General features: G+C 36.5%; 2 protein-coding genes across 16 annotated transcripts in view; both read left to right on the forward strand.

Annotated features, from left to right (window-relative positions):
• Positions 1-1,159: 1,159 nt before the first annotated feature.
• Positions 1,160-13,726, forward strand: LOC131146542 (mitogen-activated protein kinase kinase kinase YODA-like). 4 transcript variants are annotated; one of them, XM_058096191.1, is made up of 13 exons: positions 1,160-1,255; positions 1,334-1,561; positions 4,754-5,657; positions 5,823-6,563; positions 6,742-6,829; positions 6,963-7,025; positions 7,420-7,580; positions 7,677-7,752; positions 8,546-8,605; positions 8,693-8,800; positions 8,989-9,228; positions 12,256-12,347; positions 12,490-13,726. In XM_058096191.1, the coding sequence occupies exons 3-13, from the start codon at positions 5,101-5,103 to the stop codon at positions 12,992-12,994; spliced, it is 2,691 nt and encodes an 896-aa protein (XP_057952174.1). In that variant the 5' UTR covers positions 1,160-1,255; positions 1,334-1,561; positions 4,754-5,100; the 3' UTR covers positions 12,995-13,726. The 4 variants fall into 4 exon arrangements, with proteins under 4 accessions (XP_057952174.1, XP_057952173.1, XP_057952175.1 ...); XM_058096190.1 differs by having other exon boundaries at positions 4,858-5,657; XM_058096192.1 differs by having other exon boundaries at positions 5,084-5,657.
• Positions 13,727-14,387: 661 nt separating this feature from the next.
• LOC131146958 (SKP1-like protein 21) overlaps positions 14,388-25,014 on the forward strand; it is a 34,365-nt gene continuing 23,738 nt past the window's right edge. For 6 of the 12 annotated variants that reach the window (XR_009134505.1, XR_009134507.1, XR_009134508.1 and 3 more), the window contains exons 1-6: positions 14,393-14,701; positions 15,739-16,037; positions 16,603-16,824; positions 17,193-17,384; positions 17,537-17,647; positions 17,829-17,907. Coding sequence is in view for 7 of the 12 variants with exons in the window: in XM_058096831.1 (XP_057952814.1) it covers positions 16,002-16,037; positions 16,603-16,824; positions 17,193-17,384; positions 17,537-17,647; positions 17,829-17,907 (640 nt within the window). In the remaining 5 variants the exon portion in view is untranslated. Of the gene's footprint in view, positions 14,751-15,738; positions 16,038-16,602; positions 16,825-17,192; positions 17,385-17,536; positions 17,648-17,828; positions 17,908-25,014 lie in introns of all 12 variants that reach the window. The other 6 variants (XM_058096833.1, XR_009134506.1, XM_058096835.1 and 3 more) reach the window with 6 other exon arrangements.

Consider the following 25,014-nt stretch of genomic DNA (forward strand, 5'->3'; position numbering starts at 1 on the left):
TCTTCCCATATATTTTCGGATTGAAATATCTAATTTATAAGAATACTTTAATATACTAAAAAAGTGTTCAAAGAAATAATTATAATTATAAGTTAGTTATTTGTCAATCAAAACACAGTTATCCGTTAGTTTAATTAATTACGGGTTATTAATCGTATATTTTTGTATTACTTCATCTTAACTTTTTAATGAATGCATGTATTAGCATATTTAAAAAAATCAAAATAGACAATAAATCAAGAGAATTCCCGAACTGCATTATATATATATATATATACATATATATATATATGTAAATCTAAAATTCATATTCTGGAACAAAAAATTAATTTATAAGAAGACTTTAGAATACTTAAAAAAGTGATCAAAGAAATAATTATAATTATAAGTTAGTTATTAGTTAGTCAGAACACAGTTATCCGTTAGTTTTAATTAATTACGGATTATTCATCGTATATTTTTGTATTGCGCCACCTTAACTTTTTAATGAATGCATGTATTAGCATATTTAACAAAATAAAAATAGATAATAAACCGGGAAAATTCCCGAACTCCTTTACGTGTATATATATATATATATATATATATATGTATGTATGTATAATGGGCATGAGTTAAATAACAAAAAATAGAATAAAAAAATATTAACTACTCCATCATTCATCAGTGAAAAGCATCATTTTATTAATTTTTTTTTCAAAAAATACCAGGAGTCATAAAAATAATTAATCAATATATCAAATAAATAAATATGAAAATTTTAAAATTAATTAATCTAAAAAATAAAGAGGTTTTACATGCAATTCTAACATATAAAAAAAAAAGAATATAAAAAACATGGAATGCTTTGCTATATATTTTTTTTCCCTTAGATGAAAAGTTTTTGAAATGCCATCGACAAGATGAGCTTGAGTATCCATCAAGTAAGCAATTTAATTACAAAACGACGTCATTTTCACCAAAAAAAAAAAAAGAAATTGCAGAGAATTTGAATAAAGTATTAACCAGAGGTAGACAAAAAGCCGAAAGGAAAAAAAGAAAAGAAAAGAAAAGAAAAAACAACCTGAAAATATAACTTTATTGGCTTTTTAATTTTAAATAATAATTTATAAATCATAATTATTTGTTTATAAATATATATTAAATCAACGTACAGACAACTCCATGTCTTAGCTCAGACTTCAGAGTCTTCGCTTCTCTTTCTCTCTCTTCTTTTCTTCGACTCTCTCTCTCTCTCTCTGCACGCGATCTCTTCGTAAGCTCTCACTTCAAACTATGTGGAAATTTTTTGGACTACTTTTCTAGCGCGCCCTCTGATTTCCCCGATTTGTAGGGTTTCGAGTTGTTCTCTCCATTTGCGCAAGCGGGACACTGCGATTCGAGAGGATAAACGCTAAGCGCTGGATTTGTGAGTACTATAGTCGGTTCAGTGGAAGTTCGTAGATTCAAGCGGGATTCTTCAATCTTTCTTCTCTAGAATGTGGTACTTCGCATATTGATCACTGCTGGTACTAATTTGAGGAGAGCGCTGTTTGGAGTGATTTTGAAGCGAGGATTTGGAGTAAGTTTTGTGTGGGTTAATTAATTGTGGTGAATTTTGGTGGTATTTGGTTTGATTTATTGTTTAGTTTTTCGTTTGTATGTAGATCCGTGTTGAAAGGTTGTGTTTGTAGCACTTGGGATCGTAAACTTTTGGTTGGATACCGAGGAATCTTGGGAAAAGGAAGGAATAAAGTTTATAATGATGTTGTTTACAATTGCTAAGATTATAAAATCGACTTAAATGAGCCTAATTGTGAGTTAGTATCGGCAGAGTGAGCGATTTTGTTTCGCTGCATTGCAAATGATAGATGATTTGAGATTCAGATTTTTAGTTTCTCTGTTTTAGTGGGCATTCTCCGGGCAATTAAATGGATCCCTAATGTCTTTGGGGGGGAAATCGAACTGCTTGGGCTGCTTTATGCGTTGGTGATAAAATATCAGTAATGGATGAATCGCCCATTTTTTAAGATACTGCCTTGCGCCTTGCGTACTCTCCTGCTGGATATGTATCTAGCATGCATGTCCAATAAGAGAAAGATGCGAACACAGACATGGCTTAATATAGACTTCTCTTGGTTGTTTTTGTGGCGTTTTCTCAGTCAGGTATTGATTACATTAGTATTTCAAATTGACTGAAATGTTCATGTAGGACAGAATGTGTTAGATGGGAGCATGGTATAATAAAATGGAACATGTTGAGGATCCATGGTCATTGAAATTATTCCATTTATTTATTTTTAAATTTTGGTGGGAGGTGTGGAAGGGGAATTGAAACTCTATTTGTATAGAATATTTAAGTCACTTAGATTGGCAATCAATGAAGAACACACAGAATTATAATAGAGTCTGAGACCTTGACTGTGGGGATTGCTCATGTGAAGTATATTGACCTTGTCAGGTTCTTGAAGGATGTGGGTTGGATTCAGAGAGTATAAATCTTTGATCAACTAAAGACCTAGTGGATTCTGTTTTTGCGTGTTCACTAGAAGTCTATACATTCGATTTGGGGGCTATTTTCATGTATATAATCTGTTGAAAAACTTCTGCAGTATATACATGACATTTATATTAAGTTTTGCATCAATATAAGATTTTTTTTTCTTTTTTTTAAATGGAAAAATTGAGTTTCAGTTTGAAAATTTGTTCCTATAATACAAAATTCCATGGAAAAATTATAATTGGTAAAAGCTTGCAATATGAAATGCTCTAGTAGTCTATTTAGGAATTGCAGCATTACCTTTTCTGTTGAATACCCTGGTTTGAGATTTGGGGGTGCCGAGATGCCTATATGCTGCTCATGTAGTTCCCCCAATAAACCTTGGTCTATGGAACCACAGTCCTGGAGGCTGTCCCCCAACTTTTTGGATTCTGCATTGTGTATAAGGGAGTTCCAATCCACAAGATTTTTCAGGGTCCCATTTAACTAGAGTGTGGTTCTCGAAGGAGGCAATAATGTTGTCTTACAAGGACATGCCTTATGTCAATTTTTCCTTTGAATTTATTGTTCATGTGTAGAATTGTTTATGACCTTTGAAATTTTGTCCATAATGATACGAGGAAAATGATATGGTTGATCCTTTGATATTGCTGACTGGCCTCTGATATGAAAATTAATTCAGAATTGATTGCTTTACTCAATGTAGGATCTTTAGTCGAGATTCTAATCTTGATAGAATTTAGAGGTTTAGAGTTTGGGATTGAATTACGGTTAAAGTCAAGGTGAAGCACAATTTTCGTATTTTATAGCTTTCTAGTCTATTCTTTCTGATAATTTTTTTGTCCATTTGATGACATGCACCAATCAGAAAAAATTACTGGATCTATTAGGTTTTAAAAACTAAAAAAAAACACCAATATTATGACTTGTTATCATAGCCTTCAAACCCTTTTAAGTTGATTCTATCAGCACCTCTAGTGGTCTTGTGTTTTTTGCTGCTTGCACTGCCTTTGTCTGCCTTGAGTTAGTGTTGAACTATGCTGCTGCACTCCCCAAGCATTTCAGGAATCAGCACTTTCATTGCATTAGTATTGTCATCTTCTTCCTGGTTTGATCTTGAGACATCCTCGTTGCAAACCCTGATGGGATGGAAAGGGGTTTGGGATGAGTTACCCCATTTTCTAGCCTAAAGCCTGGTAGGCCTCCTATAATAATAATAGAAAAAATCAATATTGACTGATTTGCCTTTGGACTTCCACTAAGTAGCTTAGGGATTTGCAACTGAAATTAGGGAACATCTCAAGCAAGTCCCTTTTGTGTTTGGTGAGCTTCTAGGCAACTAGGTGTTATGTAATTTCTAATTTTTGTAATTTAATATTTTTCCTGCATGTTCTGTGTGGTTTTGGTATTGTTATTATTTGCCATTGCAGCTTTTGGGGCTATGATAAGAATTTCATTGTAATTGAAGTACATGACTACATGTCTTACTAAGACAGAATTTTTAACTTGCTGTCCTCTTGCGTATCAGGCAAAGATTGACCTCCATAGAAAGGATAATTCATTCGAATCTGCTTGAGAGTCTAACTATGTTGCATTGCTAGAATCCATGCTACTTTTTTTTTTTTTTTATAAATTACTTTATATGGAGTTTAAGATTCAATACTGAGTATTTTTTTTTGGGTTGTTGGTATAGAGTTGGGGTGGGGGGTGTGGAGGGAGTGGGACAGGGGAGTTTATATTTTGATTATGTCCTACTTAAAGCTGCCCTTTCTTGCTGCTGGTATTTTTTTTTCAGATATTTCTTGCAAGAGTAATGCATTTTTTCTTTTAAATTTTTTTCTAGTTAAGCTTTCATATGATGTTAAATGATTTGGCACAAATTTATCCAACTCTGTTCTAGAATAAATTTCGTATGCACATGTAATAAGTTTCACTTCCATTGGAAGTACAAAGTTTCTCTTAAGTTTTAGGTCCATGATGATACAGTTCATCAGAGGCGAGTATATTGCTAGTATGGTGTTCACTACTAATGTGAGTCACAGGCCATATTGTAGCATTGGAATAATTTGTGAGTCCTTGAGTATAAGGCTCCAGATCAACTAATTCTTCATAGTAACATGAGCACGTATTTATGCACATGCACAGGTTGTGTTATGTATGTAAAACTGAGTTCTGTATTTATTTACTCAATTGTGCATTATATGCTGTGTTGCTAAACTTATGTTTCTTTCTGTGTAGAGCTGATTTTATTTATTTTGTTTAAATTCTATTCAGGAAGTCTAAATCCTTGCACATGTTTGTAAGAGTCAACATTGTGTTGATGAATGTTGAACTTTGGGATTTTCATGAATAACTGCTGATGAAGCATTCTTTAACAGGGTTTTAATTGTGTCCGTTGTTCAAAAAATTGATAGCAGTGGCAGTTCATATTCTTCTTCATAGAAGAATGATACTCTTGGGATTTGGGTGGAACAATTGAAGCTTGAAAGGGTTGTAAATGCTACAGTTGTTGTTTGTTATCACATTCGTTTGCAGTGTTATCCTATAATCTTTAATCCTGAAGAATGGATTGAATTTAGAAATCATTGCTCATTGAATCTGTAGACTTGCAAAACTAAAATATGCCTTCATGGTGGGGGAAGTCATCATCCAAGGAAGCAAAGAAGAAAACTAGCAAGGAAAGTTTCTTTGACACATTACATCGAAGATTCAAGATTCCATCTGATGGTAGGCTGAACAGTAGATCAGCCACATCTCGAAGACATTGCAGTGACACAATCTCAGAGAAGGGGATCCAATCCCAAGCAGAGTCAAGATCACCATCGCCTTCAAAACAAGTATCAAGGTGCCAAAGTTTTGCTGAAAGACCCCGTGCTCAACCTCTACCACTTCCTGGTCTAAGCCCTGCAAGTGTAGGCCGCACTGATTCTGGAATCAGTTTGTCAACAAAACCACGATTAGAGAAGGGCTCAAAGTCGTCATTGTTTCTGCCTCTGCCTAGGCCTGTATGCATCCGTGGCAGGCGACATCCTAGTGATTTAGATGGTGATTTGGCAACTGCTTCTGTTTCTAGTGGAAGCTCCATTGAAAGCGATGATCCTGTTGACTCACATCAACGAAGTCCCAAAGAAGCTGACTATGACAATGGGAGTAAAACTGCAGCAAGCAGTCCTTCCAGGTGAACATGCGTGTGAACTCATTCAAGTTTGTGGTATTTTAAGTATATAGGTTGTCTTGAATGCAAATGGCTGCATATTACCTTGCATTATTCCTTTTAGAAGCACAAAATACTTGTCCCTGACAAATTTTCTCTGTTTCTTTGTTTCTTTCTCACCCCCCAAAGTGCAATGCTCAAGGACCAATCTTCTACTATCACACAATTTAACCCAGGAGAAGTGCAAAAGCCGCCTAATTTGTTATCCAGTAATCATAGCTCCCATGCATCTCCCAAACGAAGACCTTTGCGTGGACATGTGCCAAATCTGCAGGTTCCACCCCTTGGTGCTTTCTGCAGTGCTCCAGACAGCTCAATGTCGAGTCCCTCTAGAAGTCCAATGAGAGCATTTGGCAATGAGCAAATAATGAACTCAACTTTTTGGGCAGGAAAGCCTTACCCAGATGTTAATTTACTTGGATCTGGCCATTGCTCCAGTCCAGGTTCAGGATACAATTCTGGGCACAATTCGATGGGAGGTGACATGTCAGGACCATTATTATGGCAACACAGCAGGGGTAGCCCAGAGTATTCTCCTATACCTAGTCCTAGAATGACTAGCCCAGGTCCCAGCTCCAGAATCCAGAGTGGTGCTGTTACTCCTCTTCATCCCAGAGCTGGAGGTGCAGCCACAGATTCACAAACAAGTTGGCCTGATGATGGGAAACAGCAGAGTCATCGGTTACCCCTTCCTCCTGTAACAATTTCAAACTCTTCTCCTTTCTCTCATTCAAACTCAGCTGCAAATTCACCCTCGGTACCCCGAAGTCCAGGAAGAGCAGAGAATCCAGCAAGCCCTGGTTCATGCTGGAAAAAGGGGAAATTGCTGGGTAGAGGCACATTTGGACATGTTTATGTTGGTTTTAATAGGTACACAAAATAATAAAGGTTCAATTTCTTTTCAACTTTTCATGAGTATGCACTGTCTTATGATATCCAATGTGATTGATAACATGTGTATGCCATTTTTTTGTATCCATTATTTCTTCAATGATGGCCATTAATTGAGTGGGTGCATGTATGATTTTTATATTTTGCTCTGGCTCAGTGGAAGTGGTGAGATGTGTGCAATGAAGGAGGTTGCATTATGTTCTGATGATGCAAAGTCAAAGGAAAGTGCGAAGCAGCTTGGGCAAGTAAGTTTTGGTGTAGATTTATATATGTTACTAGCATGTGATGAAGTTTATTTCCACCTTGTGATCAAAATCCCTGCGGTTTATTTTTTCACTTTGATTCAAGAAAAAGTTCTTACAAATAGTGTTTTTCCAGGAAATTACTCTACTGAGCCGCTTACGGCACCCCAACATTGTGCAGTATTATGGATCTGAAACGGTAGGTATTCAATCTGCCAAATATGTGAGGTTATCTTTTTTTCTTGTGACCATCTTTTAGTGTTATGCCTAAGTATTGATCTTTTTACTAGCGTCATAACTCTTTTTTTCTTCTTTTCTTGTGTTTCTGGATTCAATATTTTAAAGCTGTCCAGTTGTTTACTGATGCTAATTCTTTAAATTGCCTTCTTAGAATGCAGTCTTCGAATCATTATTCTAAAAAAAAAAAATATTGGTATCTTAATTACTTAACTTGCTTAAATGATTAGAAGTATAGATTGGTTTGCAATAGTTTGTCATGATGTATTAATTTTCAAGTTATGATGGAGAAAATCCTCTGAAATTTTCCTCTTTTTTGAACAAATTCTCTGAAATTTTCCTTCTTTTTTGAACAGGTCGGTGACAAACTTTATATATACTTGGAGTATGTATCTGGCGGCTCAATCTATAAACTTCTTCAAGATTATGGACAATTTGGTGAACCAGTGATTCGTAGTTATACTCAACAAATACTATCGGGGCTTGCATATTTGCATGCTAAAAATACTGTTCATAGGTGAATTGAGTTAATAGTCTGTTATGCCGGAATATATTCTAGGTTTTAGACCTTTTTCACCATTTTCTTTGCATTGAAATTATATTTCCTGCACAGGGATATTAAAGGAGCTAATATACTTGTGGACCCGAATGGCCGTGTCAAATTGGCTGATTTCGGAATGGCAAAGCATGTGAGTGTGGCACATACATGTGTGCATATCATGAGAAATTGAAGTGTATCAACCATGCATGTGACATTAGTAGAATGGAATGATTACCAAATGTGCACATTGCATTTATGACAGCTATCTCCACTGCCAGTAGCAGACTCAGAAATTTTCTCCCTCTGATCAAATACGAAGTGAATGGGAAAAAAATCAAAATATATACTATATGGTTTTCTAAAAAAAAAATTTTTTTTTTTATTAGAAAAGATGAATTTTTCTGTTTAGTGAAGTTTTTTATTTTAAATGATCTTTTAATAGTAATGAATTTAGAAAGTAGTCCTCTTGGACCAATGTGGGGGTAAAGTTATACTGGGACAATTTTATAATTTAGAGTTACTCCTAAATTTTGTGCAATTCTGTTGGAGGCTAAAAGATATTTTTAATTTGGACAGTTTTATAATATAGTATAAATTATTTTGTTTTTCAAAATTCCAGTGGGGGCACTGAACTTGGATCTACTAGTATTTGTCACCAGCAAGGGATGTAGTAAAGCCATATCTCATCATGCACATTATATTCTTAATCAGCTGAATCTACCATGTAAAATAGGCTCTTTAGAAGATTGTTAGGCTGTGTACATAAGTATAAATATAGTGACCTTAAACGATCTTGCATTTGTCAATTCCTGTCACACATGTTAATTTCTGTTTGGTAGCATTTTTATACCAACTATGGACAGAAACTTCACCTCAACCATAACGTTGCATGTCCAAATCTAGCTTTCACAACAATATCATAACGTGCTTTACATTGGCAGATTACTGGGCAGTCATGCCCATTATCATTCAAAGGAAGCCCTTACTGGATGGCGCCTGAGGTCAGAATATTTTATCTCATTGCCTTGTGTCCTTACTTCTTGTACCAACAAGCTTGTCCATTGTTGATATGACTTTTTCTTGTCCAGGTTATAAAAAACTCAAATGGTTGCAACCTTGCTGTGGATATATGGAGCCTGGGATGCACAGTTTTGGAAATGGCGACAACAAAACCACCTTGGAGCCAGTTTGAGGGGGTCAGTATTTTGGATGCAAGTATTTGGAAGATTTTGAGTTTTTTCTTTGGAGTTTTATATTTGATCAAATTTCACCAGAGTTGGACTCCTGCATATGGTTTGGTGCATGATTCCTGGTTGAATTTTATGGATTTGATAAAAATCGGTATTTTCTTCCCCATTACTTATTTGCATGTCCCAATGTACAGGTTGCTGCTATGTTTAAGATTGGTAATAGTAAGGAACTTCCAGCTATTCCTGATCACATCTCAGATGATGGAAAGGATTTTGTTAGGCAGTGTTTGCAGCGCAATCCGATACATCGTCCTACGGCTGCTAAGCTTTTGGAGCACCCTTTTGTAAAAAATGCTGCACCTTTGGAAAGACCTATTCCTGGCCTGGGTCCTTCAGATGCATTTCCTGCAGTTACAAATGGAGTGAAATCTATGGTATTTTTCTCTCTCTTTATGCATATCGAAATCAAACTTGTAGCATGCCTTTATACCAATTTGAATGCATGTACATAGACTGTTTATGGTGATCAGTAATTTATTTTAGTAATTTTGTAGACTGTTTATCGTGATCAGTAATTTATTTTAGTAATTTTGATTTTGGTTTAGCTTTCAAATTTATATGCATCTTAATGAGTCTCAAGGGAGGTTAGTCATATAATGCTGAAATTGAAGGCCTAATTTCATATGCATCATTGAGTGGAGTAGTGGTGATCACCAATCAGTTGCATATGCTGTGTAGTAAGATATGATGTGGGAATTGCATATTGTTATTTTTTGCTTTGAACTGATGATATGGATTTATTAACATAGTTAGCATTTTGGGTGCTTTCTTTGCATGTGTGAATCAATAACTGATTCATTATGCTTTTATGACTCTTCTAGGAATGCCAGTTGCTCAACCCTTAGATCATAGGTGGAAGGTGACATTTTTTTCTCTTTATATAATTTTATTTTCTGTTTTTAGTTCAGAATTTGGTTCAGTTTGAAGGAGAGAATAATAAGTCATTTGGAAGATGCCTGTGGTCTGTGAAATCTAGAAGAATCTTCTGTGCAAAGCTAAGGACAATGATGATAATGCTCCCATTCCCAAATGATAATATATGTGTTCTAGGAATTCAACGATAATTTTCAATAGCATCCGCATGCATCGAGATTTCTAAGTTCCTAGACACACGGGATATGGGTTTGAAATTGTGACTTGCTGTAAACTTGGTTGTGGCAAGAAAGTAGTACAGTAATTGGATAGATTTGATCTTTGGATTAGCACATCCATGAAGTGGAACTGCAGACAAGGATGTAGGCAGATTATCTGTTGGCGACTTAAATTATAGCCTTACGTAGTCATTTGAGAAGACTCTTTTTCATCGCAAAAATGACATAGCTTGAACATTTGCTCAAGTTTCCATTAGTGTGTATAAGAAAGGAACATGATGTCTCAAAATGTTGCAGTATTTGTAGGAGCTCTCACCTTAATTCCGGGGCATGATTTAATGATGTGTGCTTCTGTTAGTTCATGTCTTCCATTTAGATGGCAAGGGTAGCTCTTAGTCATTGTTGAGGCTTAAATGAGCTTAACAGGTTACTCATTTTGAGTGCTGATGGTGTAACAGAGATTTAGGGAAGATAAGCAAGATAGTAGTGAGATGGTAGGGGTGGACAAATAAGTCAAAGTGACAATTACACCTTTTGCAATCAAAATTTGGAACACTGTTATAAATGTAAATGTAATAAACTTATAACTTGTAAAATTATTTTAATTTTAATGTTGTTAAATCCTTGGTAATGGCTGTTTTAGAAGTGTAGGGCAAACTTTGTGGGTGTGGGAAATTGTGTTCTATATAAAATTAAAATGATGGGTCTTAAAATGATGCTTGAGATCAATAACTGCTAATAATTCTTAACTAAAAGAATGGGCATGGTGTTGATGCCTGCTAAATATATATTGGAAAGTTTTTCATTGTTATTAATTTATTGGTCATAACATTATTTTCTTGTGTTTTTCTTTGCATATGTATTTTGTGCACAAGTATTTTGCATGTTTTCACCCAGAGACAGTAAAAAATTGAATGAAAAGTATCTGTGCTGCTGATCCAGATTACTTGGATCAGGTTGATCAAAGGAGAAGAGAGCAAAAACATTTGCGCTCTCTGGTCATTGGCTTTATAATTTGTGTGTTTGAGAATAGTGAGTATAGTATTGTTGTATTCAGAGATCGAATCTTTTTTTACATTGTGCAACAAGAATTGCAAAGAAAAACATCGAATCTTTTTTTACATTGTGCAACAAGAATTGCAAAAAAAAACTAACTACTTCTGTCTAGGCTATTTATTTTTATGGGATCTCTGTACATTGGGCCTGTTTGAGAGTAATACTTTTGTGTATTTAGAAATTAAATCATTTACATTTCCTAACAGGCATAGTAAAATGCGCAAGGCGCACTGAGGCGCAAAGGGTACTTGGAGCTGAGGTGTGAGGTGTGAGGCGCGAGGCGAAGGCGCACAATTATTAAAATTATGTACAATGCCTCTTTGATGATTAATTGATATATGAAAACACATCAATAGTAATATTATAATTTAAAATGCCAAATATTCAATACCAAAACATAAACACAGAAATTATGACAACCAAGTATCAAGCTCCAAGTGAAACAAACATAGTTCAATACAAATAATTATGCATGCAAGAGTTCAAGCATCAAATTAGAAAGGAAATGAAATTTCCTGACTGAAGGCCCAAAAGCATCAACATAGTGGCTTAATGCAAGTTAATCTATAACTTGCCAAGAACAGGGCAGCCTGCCAGCCACCAGCAAGCAGTAGCAGCAAAATACTGAGCCCTGAAGAAGAAGAAGAAGAAGAAGAAGAAGAAGCAGCAGCAAAACACTGAGCCCTGAAGAAGAAGACTTACTAGTTTGAAGCAGCCTGACAAATCACGAAGACTGGCGATGACAACTCAATGGCTCGAGGCCTCTCGAAGATGTGACGAAGAAGCCTGGACTGCTGGTTTCGTGTTGGTTCAAAGGCTCGAAGACGAAGCCTGGACCTGCTGGTTTGAGTTGAAGCCTCTGGCTAGGGCTAGGGCTGGTCCGAGTCTGGCTACGTTTTCTTTCTTTAAAAAAAAAAAATGAAGTTAAAAGGTCAGTTATCTCGGGCGCGACTCACTGTGCCTGGCGCCTCAGTGTGCCTCACTGCGCCTCTTGAAGATTGCCTCGCCTCAACCCTGATGAGGTGCTAGCCTCATCGCCCCACTGCACCTTGTGCCTAGGCACACTTTTGAGTACTATGCCAACAGGATTTGCATAGAAAAGCCTAACAACTTCGATCTAGGTTATTTATATTTATGGAATGTCTTTGGATGAGTGAACAGAGCAGCTTGTTATGGCTGTTTTCTTGAAAACTTCTCTTTCTGAATAATTTTATTGATTATAATCGTTTCTTTTGTTTATGGGCTATCTTTCAGGGCATTGGACATGCAAGAGATTTTTCCTCCTTGGATTTAGAAAGACTGGCAATCCACTCATCTAGAGTTTCAAAAACTGGTGCAATTTCCAGGTTTCTTGCTCTTCTTTCCCACCCATACAAGTAGTTAACTATATATATATATATATATATATATAGAGAGAGAGAGAGAGAGAGAGTTAAGTTTTTGACCACGACAATCCTTCTGGTCTAAATTTATTCTTTTTGTATCCAGTGATACCTATGGTCTGAGGTACATATCATGCCCAGTATCTCCGATTGGGAGTCCTCTTTTACATGCACGGTCACAACAACTAAATGGAAGATTGTCTCCTCCTCCGATATCTAGCCCACTTGCCACTTCAGGCTCATCCACGCCTCTTACAGGGGGCAATGGTGCGATCCCATTTCCTCACTTGAAACAGTCAGTTTATTTGCAAGATGGTTTTGGAAATATGCCGAAGCCCCTAAATGGTATCTACATCAATGGTTCCTCCTATCATGATCCAAATCAAGACATTTTTCGAGCAATGCAGCCAGGATCTCACAACATGAGAGATATGGTGTCCTCAGAAAGTGGAAGGCAGTTTGGAAAGTCTGCTAATGGGGAATTGTGTGATGGACAATCAGTCTTGGTTGATCGTGTTTCTCAGCAGCTCTTAAGAGATCGTGTGAGGTTGAACCCATCGCTGGATCTTAGCCCCAGCTCCCTGTTGCCCAGCCGCTCAAATTGTATATAACTTCATGCCTCCCCATACCCTCCCCAGAACAAACTCTCAACTTCCATCAAGTGATTCATCTGATTCTACTTACAAACTTATTTGATACATGAACTTCCATGGAAGCTGTTGTTCAACGGAGGGCCAGGCAGAAGAGAGTGATGATTTTTAAGCTGAAGTGGCTGGCACCAACTTCCGGTTCTACCAATTGCAGCATTAAGCTCTTTGTGCAGTCAGCAAGCTAAGCTGTCGTAAAGAAATCGATACTTCATGTTGGATGTTTGGCCTGACCTACTGCCTATGCACTCGGGTGAAGCTCGCCTAATGCTCGAACACATGAAGGGTTTAAAGCCCGGGAGGCTTCTGATGATCCTTTAAATGGCAGCTCCACAGGGTAAAGACACTTGTTGTAGCAGGGAAGAACTGTATATTTTTTAGGTCATCTTACAAGGGGGAAAAAAAAGTTCAAAATGTTAATTAGACTTCGGACTTCTTTTTTTTTTTTAGATATTTTTTGGTTGAGGTTGCTGTATAGGGAATGGTGAAGCCTTGTCGGGGTTTAAGTTTTGTTGATGAGGCTGGGCTGGGGGCTATTTGAAGAGCCTGCTGCACATTTGTTTTGTTGCAAGAGTTGATGCCTGCTCAAAGTGTAATTGTGACTTTCATACTTTGCATCTTATTGTTTTATGTACATTACCACCGCTTCATTAAATTGAATCAAGAAAGACCTGGCAATCCATGAAACTGAAGAAATTTGATCTTAATGAAGTGACCTGGAATTTCTTAGTATGACACTAACCAATAAAAATAGTTTCGTCAGTATAAGAGCATGATGAATTAGTGGCTCTTCACTCACCATCAATGCTGACTACTTTAATCTTACATGTGAATCACGCCGACAAAGTGCAAGCCATATCAAATGTGTGGGATCTGAATTGGGAAAATAAGACCGAGTCTCACCTTGATTGACTTCAAAGAAAAATTTTATCCATCAAAATTGACCGACTCAAAACTACCCAAAATTGTAAATAAAAACTAAATGCTTGTCAGACAATATATCGAATTATTCATGAATTTAAGGTCGAAATAAATCAACATAAAATGACTAATTTATTTATGATAATTTTATAATTTAAATATTTTATAAATTTGTAAAATTTATTTAAGTTCGAGGAATCTCAAAAACCCAAAATCATTGACACCCTTATGTGCAACTTGAAAAATATAAAAACTAAAATTCAAAATAATTATTTTTTATGTGCTTGATTATCTTAAAAAATAAAAAAGAAAATAAAAAAAAATAAGCATTACATAAATAAATAAATAAATAATTTTAAAAATAAGTATTACATTAATAAAATAAAAAATATTTTACACGTCACTATAATTTTGAAAAAGAAAAAAAGAAAATCTCAAAATAGGAGAGAGAGAGAGAGAGAGAGAGAGCAGGCCTCATAAACCCTACAGGTAATCCCCCTATGACTCCATTCTTTCAAACACATCTCTCTCTCTCTCTCTGCTCCCTCAGTTGTTGATTTTCTCTGTTCGTTCCTCATCAACCGCCAAATCTAAGCAAATTTTGAGCTCTTCCTCCATCTCCAAATTGAGTTACCTCTCTCTCTCTCTCTCACGCACGCGCGCGCGCGCGCACACGGTCACTCGTAGCTGGAGTCTACAGCGGTTTTTGTGATCCCAGCTGCCAGTGTTGATGAAAAGCTTTATGTTTAGGTTTTTAATTTTCATTTCTTTCGTAATTTGCCTTCCTTTTCTTCCCAAGGTAGAGTACCTAAATGTTGAATGACTATAATCTAATATAAGGTTTTTTTCTTTGGCCATTTATCTATTTTTGCGAATTTGAATAAAGCATCGAGAGGAAAGTTACTGTAATTTGGGTTGGTTATGAATCTTGATTGGGACGTGAGGGAATTGTTGGTTTCTTATGGACATGGTGTTTGTACGATTACTTTAAAGCTTAAAGATTCAGGAGGGAAAGGCATCTTTCTTGAAATTGGAAAATGGGTGCAAGTTAGATAACGGGTTGTGGGTGAATTTGCCCTTCGTTCTTTTTTAAAATACCTACAGAATCACAATGGATAAAGATGTATGTGCCGGAGGGTCCATCAAAATTGAAGTGGCTTTGGATTCCTCAATTTGGACTTTGGAGGGTTGTTGGCCGATTATCCGGCAACCTTGAAAGGTTTCCTTGTGCGGTATCTTTGGATATGCATACAGGAAGAGATAAAAATTTTGGATAATTTTCTGTAATGGATAACCTGTGAGCATTCTCTCTCTAAGGAGCCTGCCTAGGAATCCTTCTCTCCTCTTCAAGATGGTTCTTATTTATATTCTGAGTGTACATTTCCTTGGTTTGGCAGGCAGTATCTGCATGTGTTTCATCAATTTTGTTGAAGTTCTGTGGGGTTATATTGAGAAATTGGGATATTGGCAAAGGGTGACTGTTGTAGAAGTTTCTTTCAGGAAATTTAGATTTTGTAGGATTTTTTTAGGTAAAATTGTTTTAAGCTTAGCAGATGTAAAATCAAGCAAGCTCCTTGCTATTTAGCATCTGCTTTGCTTAAATGACCACTGCTGTTGTTTTAAATGGTGGTTTCTTTGTGCCTCTTCCTGTTTTGTGCTTGATTCTTTAGCATGTTGTATGTGTTTTTCTGGTTTTGTGCGTACTTTAATTCAGTAAAGTTCTTCCTTCTATTTTTTCTCTTCAATTTTTTTTTTTTTTTTAGAGATATATCTGTTATATTTGGCAGGTATTCACATCCAAGCGAATTGATAAGGTCCAGGGAAGCTTTCCCAAATTGAGATGCTAATACCGATGTTATTGGGATTTAGAGGTGTTTGGTTTTGGGAGGCATTGAAGAACAGTCTATGCTCTATAGTGACATATTGAACTTGGCCATTTTGAAGGAGGAGCTTACATTTCCATTTTTACTTACAAGTTTTTGAAAATAAGAGGTGGAGGACTGGAATATTTTGAAGATTCTAATAAAGTTTTGCATTGTCTCACTGTCAAATGTCAGAAGGTACTATGGCAGTAGTTAAACCTGAGGTATGATTCACGGTTGATTTATGACATATTTATTTATTTATTTAAAATTTTTTGTTTTGCTTAACTTCAGTTTTCAGTTGAACTAGGCAGATGTAAACTGTTATTTCCTTGTTTTAATGTTTTACATAGCTGTTTTGGACCTGCACAATCTTTATGGGGCATATGTTATCCAAAAAGTGTGGCAAGGTCTTGATGGCTCTCTAGTTGTTAAAAGTAGCTCAAGCATGTGATAGCCTTGCTCTCATAAGGTGGCTGGTTATATTATCTCTTGGATATATATATATATATATATATATATATATATTTTCTTTTTTCTATCAGAGTTCACTTCAGTTGTCATGTAGTTTCTCAATGTGCTTGTACCTGTTTTATATAGATTGAACATATAAATGGTGTATACCGAGACCCAACTTGGGTTGACGTTCAGTAAAAGATACTATGATACTATTTATCAGGCTAGGAACTTTAGTTGCTTCAGTTCCCACAAGTGTTATGATTGTTTACTCTTTAAGCCTTTTTTGTTATGACCTGTGCTTTTTTTCTGTTTACTATTTTGTGTATCAAGATGAAGTCTTACATCTGGCTCCAAACTGCCGATGGTTCAATTCAACAAGTAGAAGAAGAAGTTGCCATGTTTTGCCCCATGATATGCCGGGAAATACTTCAAACAGGCATGGGATCGTCCAAAAATTATGCGATATCTCTTCCGCAACGAGTCAATGCTGCCATCTTGGGTTTAATACTTGACTACTGTCGATTTCATCAAGTACCCGGTCGCTCGAATAAGGTCTGGTTTGCTTAATTTGTCTAGTGTGTCTTTGTTTTATCAGATAAGATTCCTTTTATGGATTCCAATTGAGATACTGATAGTTGCATAAATTAGAGAAAATATACATTGCATTTGACAATCAGCCACGGAGCTAATCGGAATGTTAATTATTATTTTTTATTATGTTTACTGCTTTAATTATAAAAATCCATTTATTTGTTGTTTCATTGTCATTGCATCATCCTTATCTACTGCTACTGCTGCTACTATTATACTTAATAATAATATTATTATTAAATTTAGGAGAATGAATGAGACTGTATAATGCATACTTTATTAAACGTGTATAGTTGAAGTCTTACAATTTTTTCGTGCTTTCTGTCTAGGAGCGTAAGTCTTTTGATGAGAAGTTTGTTCGGATGGATACAAAAAGGTTATTTGAGTTGACATCTGCTGCTAACAGCCTCCAATTGAAGCCTCTGGTTGATCTTACCAGCCGTGCACTTGCTCGAATTATTGAAGGGAAAAGTCCTGAGGAAATACGCGAGACCTTCCATTTACCTGATGACCTAACTGAGGTCTTCATAACTCTGTTTTTTTTATTTTTTTGATATTTAATCTGCTACAATATCTCATTGTAGAGTTGATTTGTTTATAGCATATATGTCAATTTTTTTTTTGACATTTAATTTGCTACTCTGATTTTTTATGTAGAGTTGGTTTATTTCAGGAGGAGAAGTTGGAGCCTTTGAAAAATTTTACTGATGATCCACGCATCCGCCTTTTGAACCGATTGTATGCAAGAAAGAGAAAAGAATTAAAAGAGAGGGAAAAATTGAAGGTGGTTATGTTTACTTGGTTTTGTAGTCTTTGGCTCCTCACTACTTATTGCAGCTGTGATAATCTTGTGTTTTAAATTAAAATTTTACATTTACCTAAGCTTTGCACACACGCGCACATTTTTTTATGTATGGATGTATGTTGTTTGCATTAATATCATGTGAGTTTTCCACGTATTTCAGAATGTTGAGGTTGAAGAGGAGCGTGTAGACAATCGCTCAGTTGATGATCTCTTGTCATTTATAAATGGGGGAGATGGAGGTATATCTAGAAAACATTTTCACTTCTTCTCATCTTTGTTATCTTGATTTATTTTTTATGCACAGGATTTTGATGTTTTGGCAAATTATTCAGTTCTTCACAAAATTTGAATTATGTTGGAGACTCTAGTTCAGTAGTTAAATGTTTCTGGTTACTTTCTTTGACAAAAGTCTAGCACTTCCCAGGAGAGGAATGACCAAAGAACCCTTACAAACCACCTTTATAGTGCTCAATGAACTCTAAAATAACTTGAACTTGATGCATTTTTGGTGTGAGGATATATCACATGCTAAAAGATGGAATTCAATATTAGAATAGTGTAAATTAGATGTTGGACAAGGTCTTCTAAGGCTGATTTGCAAAGAATTTTTGGCCCTTTCATCATGTTAATGTTTCCTAAAAGCAATTATCAGCTGAACTCAAGCATAATAATATGCAATTTTGAGCAGTGTTTAGTTTTGGGAGGGCATTGCTCCATTCAGCATTATTAAGGTGGGATGGTACGCCCATTAAGAGAGTTTTGTTGTGCAATTATGTTCTACAATGAAGGGATATTTTGTTAAAAGAAAAAACTTTTGTTTCTTTTCAGATGTAAAATGATATTTGTTTAGTAAATAATAGAAAAGGGCAAAAGACATTGAACCCACTTCGAGGTTTACCAAATAGGTGCGGACCTCTCTTGATTCTGCTGACATCTACTCTCAGTGGCAATTTGAAAACCACATTAAGCTATTCTTGTTTGGACAGTTTTAGCCATCTCTAAAATTTTCAAATGATTCTAGCTTCTTTGTATTAACTCCATCCTCTCTCTGTAGGCTATTCTTCTTTGTTTTCTTATCTATCTGCTCTTTCACATGCTTTTCTTTTACTGTACTAGAGCCAAACCTTCTCGCTATCTCTCTTCAAACTGCCTCTTACCCTTCTATTCTCCAGCTGCAAGTGGAACAGAGGCCCTCACTTCACAGCCTATGTGAACTCCTATTAGTCCACCGAAGATCACCACCTGACTCAGCGTCACTGGATCCCTCAAAATATTTTAATTGCTATGCAAGTTGTACAACCTCAACATTGTATACCTCACATACTTTTTTCTAACAAGAGCTCCAGCACTGCTATTAGTGAAAAGGTTTTGACGTCTGTGCTCTGGGATCAGGCTGTGGGGCCTTTTTGTTGGATCATATGCCCTAGAGATCGATTAAGGAGGTGATTGCTGCATTAGTATTGGCAAAAAGGGGGCGATTAAGTTCAGCATGGATGGAGGGCTTTTCATAGTAGACTCTGCCACGGGGTGTTGATTGTCATGTACGAGCATGGTTATTAAAATCGCAATTTAGATTGTAGGATCGTACAATTCTATGACCCAGATTCATCCAAACAATCGAAGTCGCACCAAAAATCGGAATCAAGTAGAATCGTAAAAGAATCGGTAGAATCGGAATCATAAGTAGAACTGTACACCTGGATTGGGTTTTTTTTTTTTTTTTTTTTGGGCTTCAAGAATGTGGTGCAATACATGTTTTTATTCTCCCAAAGGCCTCAAATGGTTTATGTTTGGTCCAAAGTCTTCTAGAACTGGGGCAAAATGGCTCCCAGCTTCCTATCAATGAACAGATTCAGCAGAATCTGCACCTGAATTCCCTGGAGTTCGACACCTCCGTCCTCTACTCATTGAAATTCAGCAACCCAGCACCTGAATCTCTCCTGTTCAACAACCAGAGAGCCCTCCATCTGGGGACTAGTGTTTGATGAGCAGCACCTAGCAGTCTTGCTGTTTGATCTACAGTTCTTTGGTGTTCAACAACCAGAGTTCCTGGGGTTCGACAAAAACTCAGCCCTCAGTCCTCAGCCCTCTTCCTTCTTTGGTGTTCGGCAAGAACATGTCAGTCCTCAACACAGAGTTCTTGTTTGATCAACAGTAGCCATGAAAAAGAGCCAAGCCAGCAGGCCCAGTAGAGCTGTAGAGGTATGCTTTGAAACAGATTTTTTGCTTCTTGAAAAGACTCAATAGTGAGCACTGTTTTTCTCCTCCTCCTCCTTTTCTTACTCGTCTTCTTTTTCTTCATTTTATTGTTTGAAATTTTTATTGTATTTTTAACTTATTATACTTAGTTACTACCAAGTTTTTAGTCTTACGTGTCATAAAGTTCCACATATATAATTTTTTAATATTTATTTTACATTGAAAGTAGAATCTTACAATTCTCGATCTGATTCTACGATTCAATTCTGCAGACCCCTCCAATGATCCCACCTAGAATCCCAATTCTAACAACCTTGTGTGCAAGCTCCATTTGAGGTGTCTTAAGCACTTTTAAGTGTTGCTTCTTCCCCTTCTTCTTCTTGTTCTTCTTCTAATTAATGCTCTTAATTTTGAGGTGATCACCAAGTTTTCCTTAATCGTCTGGCAATGAAGGAGAAGATGATCATTAGTCTTGTTTGCCTCATGCATAGCATACAAATACGTGGACTTAAAGCTTTATGAGATCTCCTTATCTGCAGCAGTCATTTGCATTTGTCCCATTGAGAACAAGAGTCCAGATGAAAACTCGGATTTTGAAAGGAACTTTTGCTTTACAAACAGCTTTATTCAAATGGAAAGGGCTGGGGTTTGAAGATTTTGTAAGATGAATAAGCGAAGACTTTGAAGGGAAAGACCCCTAAGAATCCCTCATCGAAGCCTTGCATCCCTTCTCAAAGTAAGAAAGAAAGGATCAGCACCCTACTAAATCAATCTCTCTTTAATTAAGACTCCTAAAGAAATGGAAATCCAAGAGCACCCTAGAAAGCTGAAATTGAGAAAGTCTAAACAAACAGGGCACCAATAGCTACAACAACTTCTCACCTACTGAATATCCTCCTAGGATTGAATTTTATCTCCATACTAATTAAGGCGAGTAGGAGGAAAGAAAAGACAAACTACCTGGGAAACATCTTATAGGAGCTAGCATAGGTGACAATGCCACTCCCTTTAGTATCCCAACAATTCTGGTGAATTTCATACTTGCTCTTTATAACTGTTTGCTTGTTATGAGGAGAATTGGGTGGCTTTGCAGAATGTATATGACTCTTTGATGGTGATTTTTTTGGGGCTTTGGGAAGAGTAAAAGAGGGAGGATTTTTCGGAATTGTGCAGTATTTTGTATTTTGTGGGTTCTTTGGCTTGAAAGGAAATGCACGGATTTTGAAAAATCAGAAAACTTATCCGGTTTTGCTTTGGGAGATGTTTTTTTTATCCGCTTATTTTTGGGTACATTCATTTTCGGGGTTTTGGGGGTCCTGTTGCTGTCTGATCTTGGAAGGAGGCACTGCTGAAATTCTGTTTCCTTTAATGAAGGATATCTTATCCTCCTTTTCTTGTAATTATTTATTTTATTAATGAATTTGTTTGGTTACAAAAAAAGTTCTTAATCTCAAAAGAGAAGATAGCAGCAGCAGTTTCATGAGCGACATATCAATAGGATGCTCTACTGAAGAAGGGATTCCCACCTTCATGACGAACAAAGGACACTAGGTGGGCAAACTGATTTTGCCAGCTAGACTTCACCCTTTTACTTTCTCTTCACTTTGTTTCTAACTTGTTAGCCAATTCAATTATTTCAATTTCACGTTGGCTAATTAATTGATGAACCAGTGGTGAAGAAAAATAACCCATGTTACTGTGTTCTGCCCTCCAATTGTTGTCAGTTGCAAATAAATAGAAAAATGGTCCAAAAGTATTAGTATTTTAACATGTTGGTTGACCATCATTTTTATTGATAGCAGTCAATTACCAGAAGGGATAGCACGGCATTGGTGTTCATGTCATTTTAAAATATCAAGGGATGTTTTTTGACAAACCTTAAGAGAGGTCAGTGTCTTTTGCCCTTAAATATGGTTTCTCCCAGCCTTACACAAATATTGTCTTCTCCACACAAAGTCTTCTTTGCCATATTTCCACCACACTACCCACAGTTATTTGGATTTGAAAGAAAAACAAGAGGTGGCCTCAAATAAATGCATAGAACGTTGCCGATCTTGCGCCCAAGATCAACTACAAGCTCCCCCAAATTTCTCACCTCTGCCTGGATAATGTCTTTTTTCTAACGTTCACCCTAAGGCTGGAGATAGCATCAAACAATGATAAAGCATATCTTAAATGGTGAAGCTGCACCTTCTGTCCTGCAGAACATATTGGTGCCATCTGGGCAAAAGCATGTGAAGCACATTCTTGTTTGTGCTTTCATGCAGGCCCACTCTGAGCCCTTTTGGAATGTCCCTTCAGCGATTTTCCTTAATAAAGAGACAAAACCTCCTAAATTAGGCATGGGAAAATTGGATCCCTTTCTTGAGCTCTTGAGCTTTGGAAGAAAGTGCTCAGATTTTCATTAATGAGAATGGAAAAACAGACTGAAGAAATGGAGAATTTAACCTTTCCTTCCATCTAGAGCAGATCCCCATGCAGCCCAAAAGATATAAAAGGAAATCCTAGCAAACTTGTTCGTAAGCCTTCTCTAGATCCTTTTTGCAAATCAAGCCAATTTCTAATTCTTGCATTGGCACGTGTTAGCCACAAGAACCACATTCAAAATTTGTCTCCTTAATACGAAGGCATTTTGGGATTCTGAAACCACCTCCCTTATCTCCTTTTTTAATGTGAAGGCAAGAACCTTTAAATTGAGTTTGTACACTCCTACCAAACTAATAGATCTTGTCCACTGTGCTACTTTTTTGGATTAAGCACAATGAAAGTTGCATACTTGCATTCAGATTCTTCTTGAAGCTTCCTGTCTGATGGAAAGCTGCCATGACATCACTTTTGATAATATGACAATATTGCATGTTCTACTTTGAATTGAGAGCATGCATTCAAGTCTTCCAACCTATTTCATGTTAATTCCCCTGGGTGGCTAGAAGACTGTAGAAGCTCTAAAGGGATTTTCGTTGGGACGTTTCTGACAGGGAGAGAAAGTATCACTTGGTAACTGGCCAACTGTCTGTTCTCCTTTCAAAGTGTTTTTTTTTTTGGGGGGGGGGGGGGGGTTGGGGTTAAGTAATTTGTAAATGTTCAAGCAGGCTTTATTGGGTAAATTGCTGTGGAAGAGAATGGGCTTTGGAAGAATTGTTAGAATTTTGGAATGGCAGATGGGGCTGGTTGCAAATGTGGTATGAACCTGTCATGGGATGGGGACCTTGGAAGAGTGTCGTGGCTGGAGAGGAAATGTTTTCTATGTTTATTGGCTACATGATAATTGTTTGATGTTTGGTGTGGGGCATGTAGCTCTGAAAGATGCATACCCTGCTGTGTTTAACTTGACAAGGAACAGAGAGGAAAAAGCGGCTGATGTTCCTTCTTCTGAGGAAGATGGTGGGTTGTAGAGCCTGTTTTCACAAAGGATTTCCAGGATTGGGCGTTGGAAGAAGCGGGGAACTTATTGGGCAGGCTGTAAAGCATCAGAGCATGTAAATTTCTAGCAAATGGCTGGGTGGAAAAAATGTTAGTTTCACTGTTTAAAACTTTTACAATCTTCTTAGCAGAATCTATGGTGTCTAACCCTTGCAAGATCATTTGGATGCTCATAGTTTCCCAGAAAAGTTGCCGTTTTCACCAGTGGAACTTCTTGGGAAGCAATCCTCATGGGGAACAAACTTACAAGAAAAGGCATTACGGGTACTAACTGGTGTTTCACATGTTACAAAAATCGTGAAATCACTATTTGCCTGCCGCTGCACTGTCTCTATAGCCAGGGAGTTTTGGATCATTATCTAGCTGTGGTTTCATATGTTTTGGGTGATGATAAATAGTGTCCATTCTCTTCCATTGCTGGAAAGATAGAGGCTGGGATGGTTCTTCAAAAGAGGTGTGGAATATTGCCCCCTTTTGTGTGTTTTGTGGCATTTGAAGGGAAAGAAATAGGAGGGCTTTGAAGGAAGGGACTGCCTGTACAGAGATTCAAAAATTCCTTCATGCACACTTCTTCTCACTTATGACTTGAATTTTTTTGAGGTAACACTTCTGTAATCTTTGATTTCCTTTTGTATTGGATTTGACACCTCCTTGGTGTTATTTAATGCATTTATCTCTTTACCTATATACAAAAAATAGCAAAGTACTTTCTAACTTGCATTTCACTTTCTTGCTATTGGTTATGGAAGATCTATTTTAACATGAAAACTTCCTCATTTTGACTTTTATTTGTAGCACCTTTTGTATGTTCTTCCAAAGCAAGAAGGTTCTTGCCCAAGACTTTAAGCATGTGATGATGGACCCCAAATTAGCATATAAGCAATACAAAATTAAAGTTGAGAATATTTATTGATGATTTTTATAATTGTCCATTCCCCCTCCCCTTTGTGTTTTGAAAATTGAAATTTGCGAAAAATCTGGACTCAAATTAGTTAGTGTCTTGGACTGTATGAGTAAGTTCTACTTATGACACTGTAATATTTAATTAATATTACTTGCACATTTTACATTCAGATTTCTGGAGTGGATTTCATTTGACTGTTATTGGCACCATTGCTTCTTCCTTGGTGGAAGTTGTTTTTGGTTTGCAGCTGGTCAATAGCCTGAATTCAAGTTAAGATGTAAGAATCATTTTATTATCTGTTAAGTAGAGAAACCTTATTCAAGAAGCAGAAAAAGATGTAGCATACCCCTTGATTAGAATCTGGAGGAAATGTGCATATTATATAAAAGAGGGGTAGCCCGGTGCACAAAGCTCCTGCATATGCGGGGTCCGGGGAAGGGGTGGACCACAATGGGTCTATAGTACGCAGCCTTACCTGACATATTATATGAAAGCTTCATTTAAATTTTAGTCAAACAAACTATGTGGGACATGCTAAACATGTAAGGCCATGCTAATCTTATTATTATCCTAGGATATTTTATTTTGATACTTTTTTATCTAGTGTTGCTTTGAGGTTTGGAATTCAGTTGGATGGGATTACACAATTGTCAGTTGTTGATTTGCTATTTATTTTTGTTGAATTTTTTCTGAGTATCTTTTTATTATTATTATTATTAAATTTCTTGCATGAAAATTTTATTTTGAAAGCGTTTTAATTTACATGATGATATTGCCATCTCAGACTCACCAACTGAATCAAACCAATGCATAAAAATGT

Source organism: Malania oleifera, chromosome 13, assembly GCF_029873635.1.
Source record: "Malania oleifera isolate guangnan ecotype guangnan chromosome 13, ASM2987363v1, whole genome shotgun sequence".
NCBI classification, from domain to species: domain Eukaryota; kingdom Viridiplantae; phylum Streptophyta; class Magnoliopsida; order Santalales; family Ximeniaceae; genus Malania; species Malania oleifera.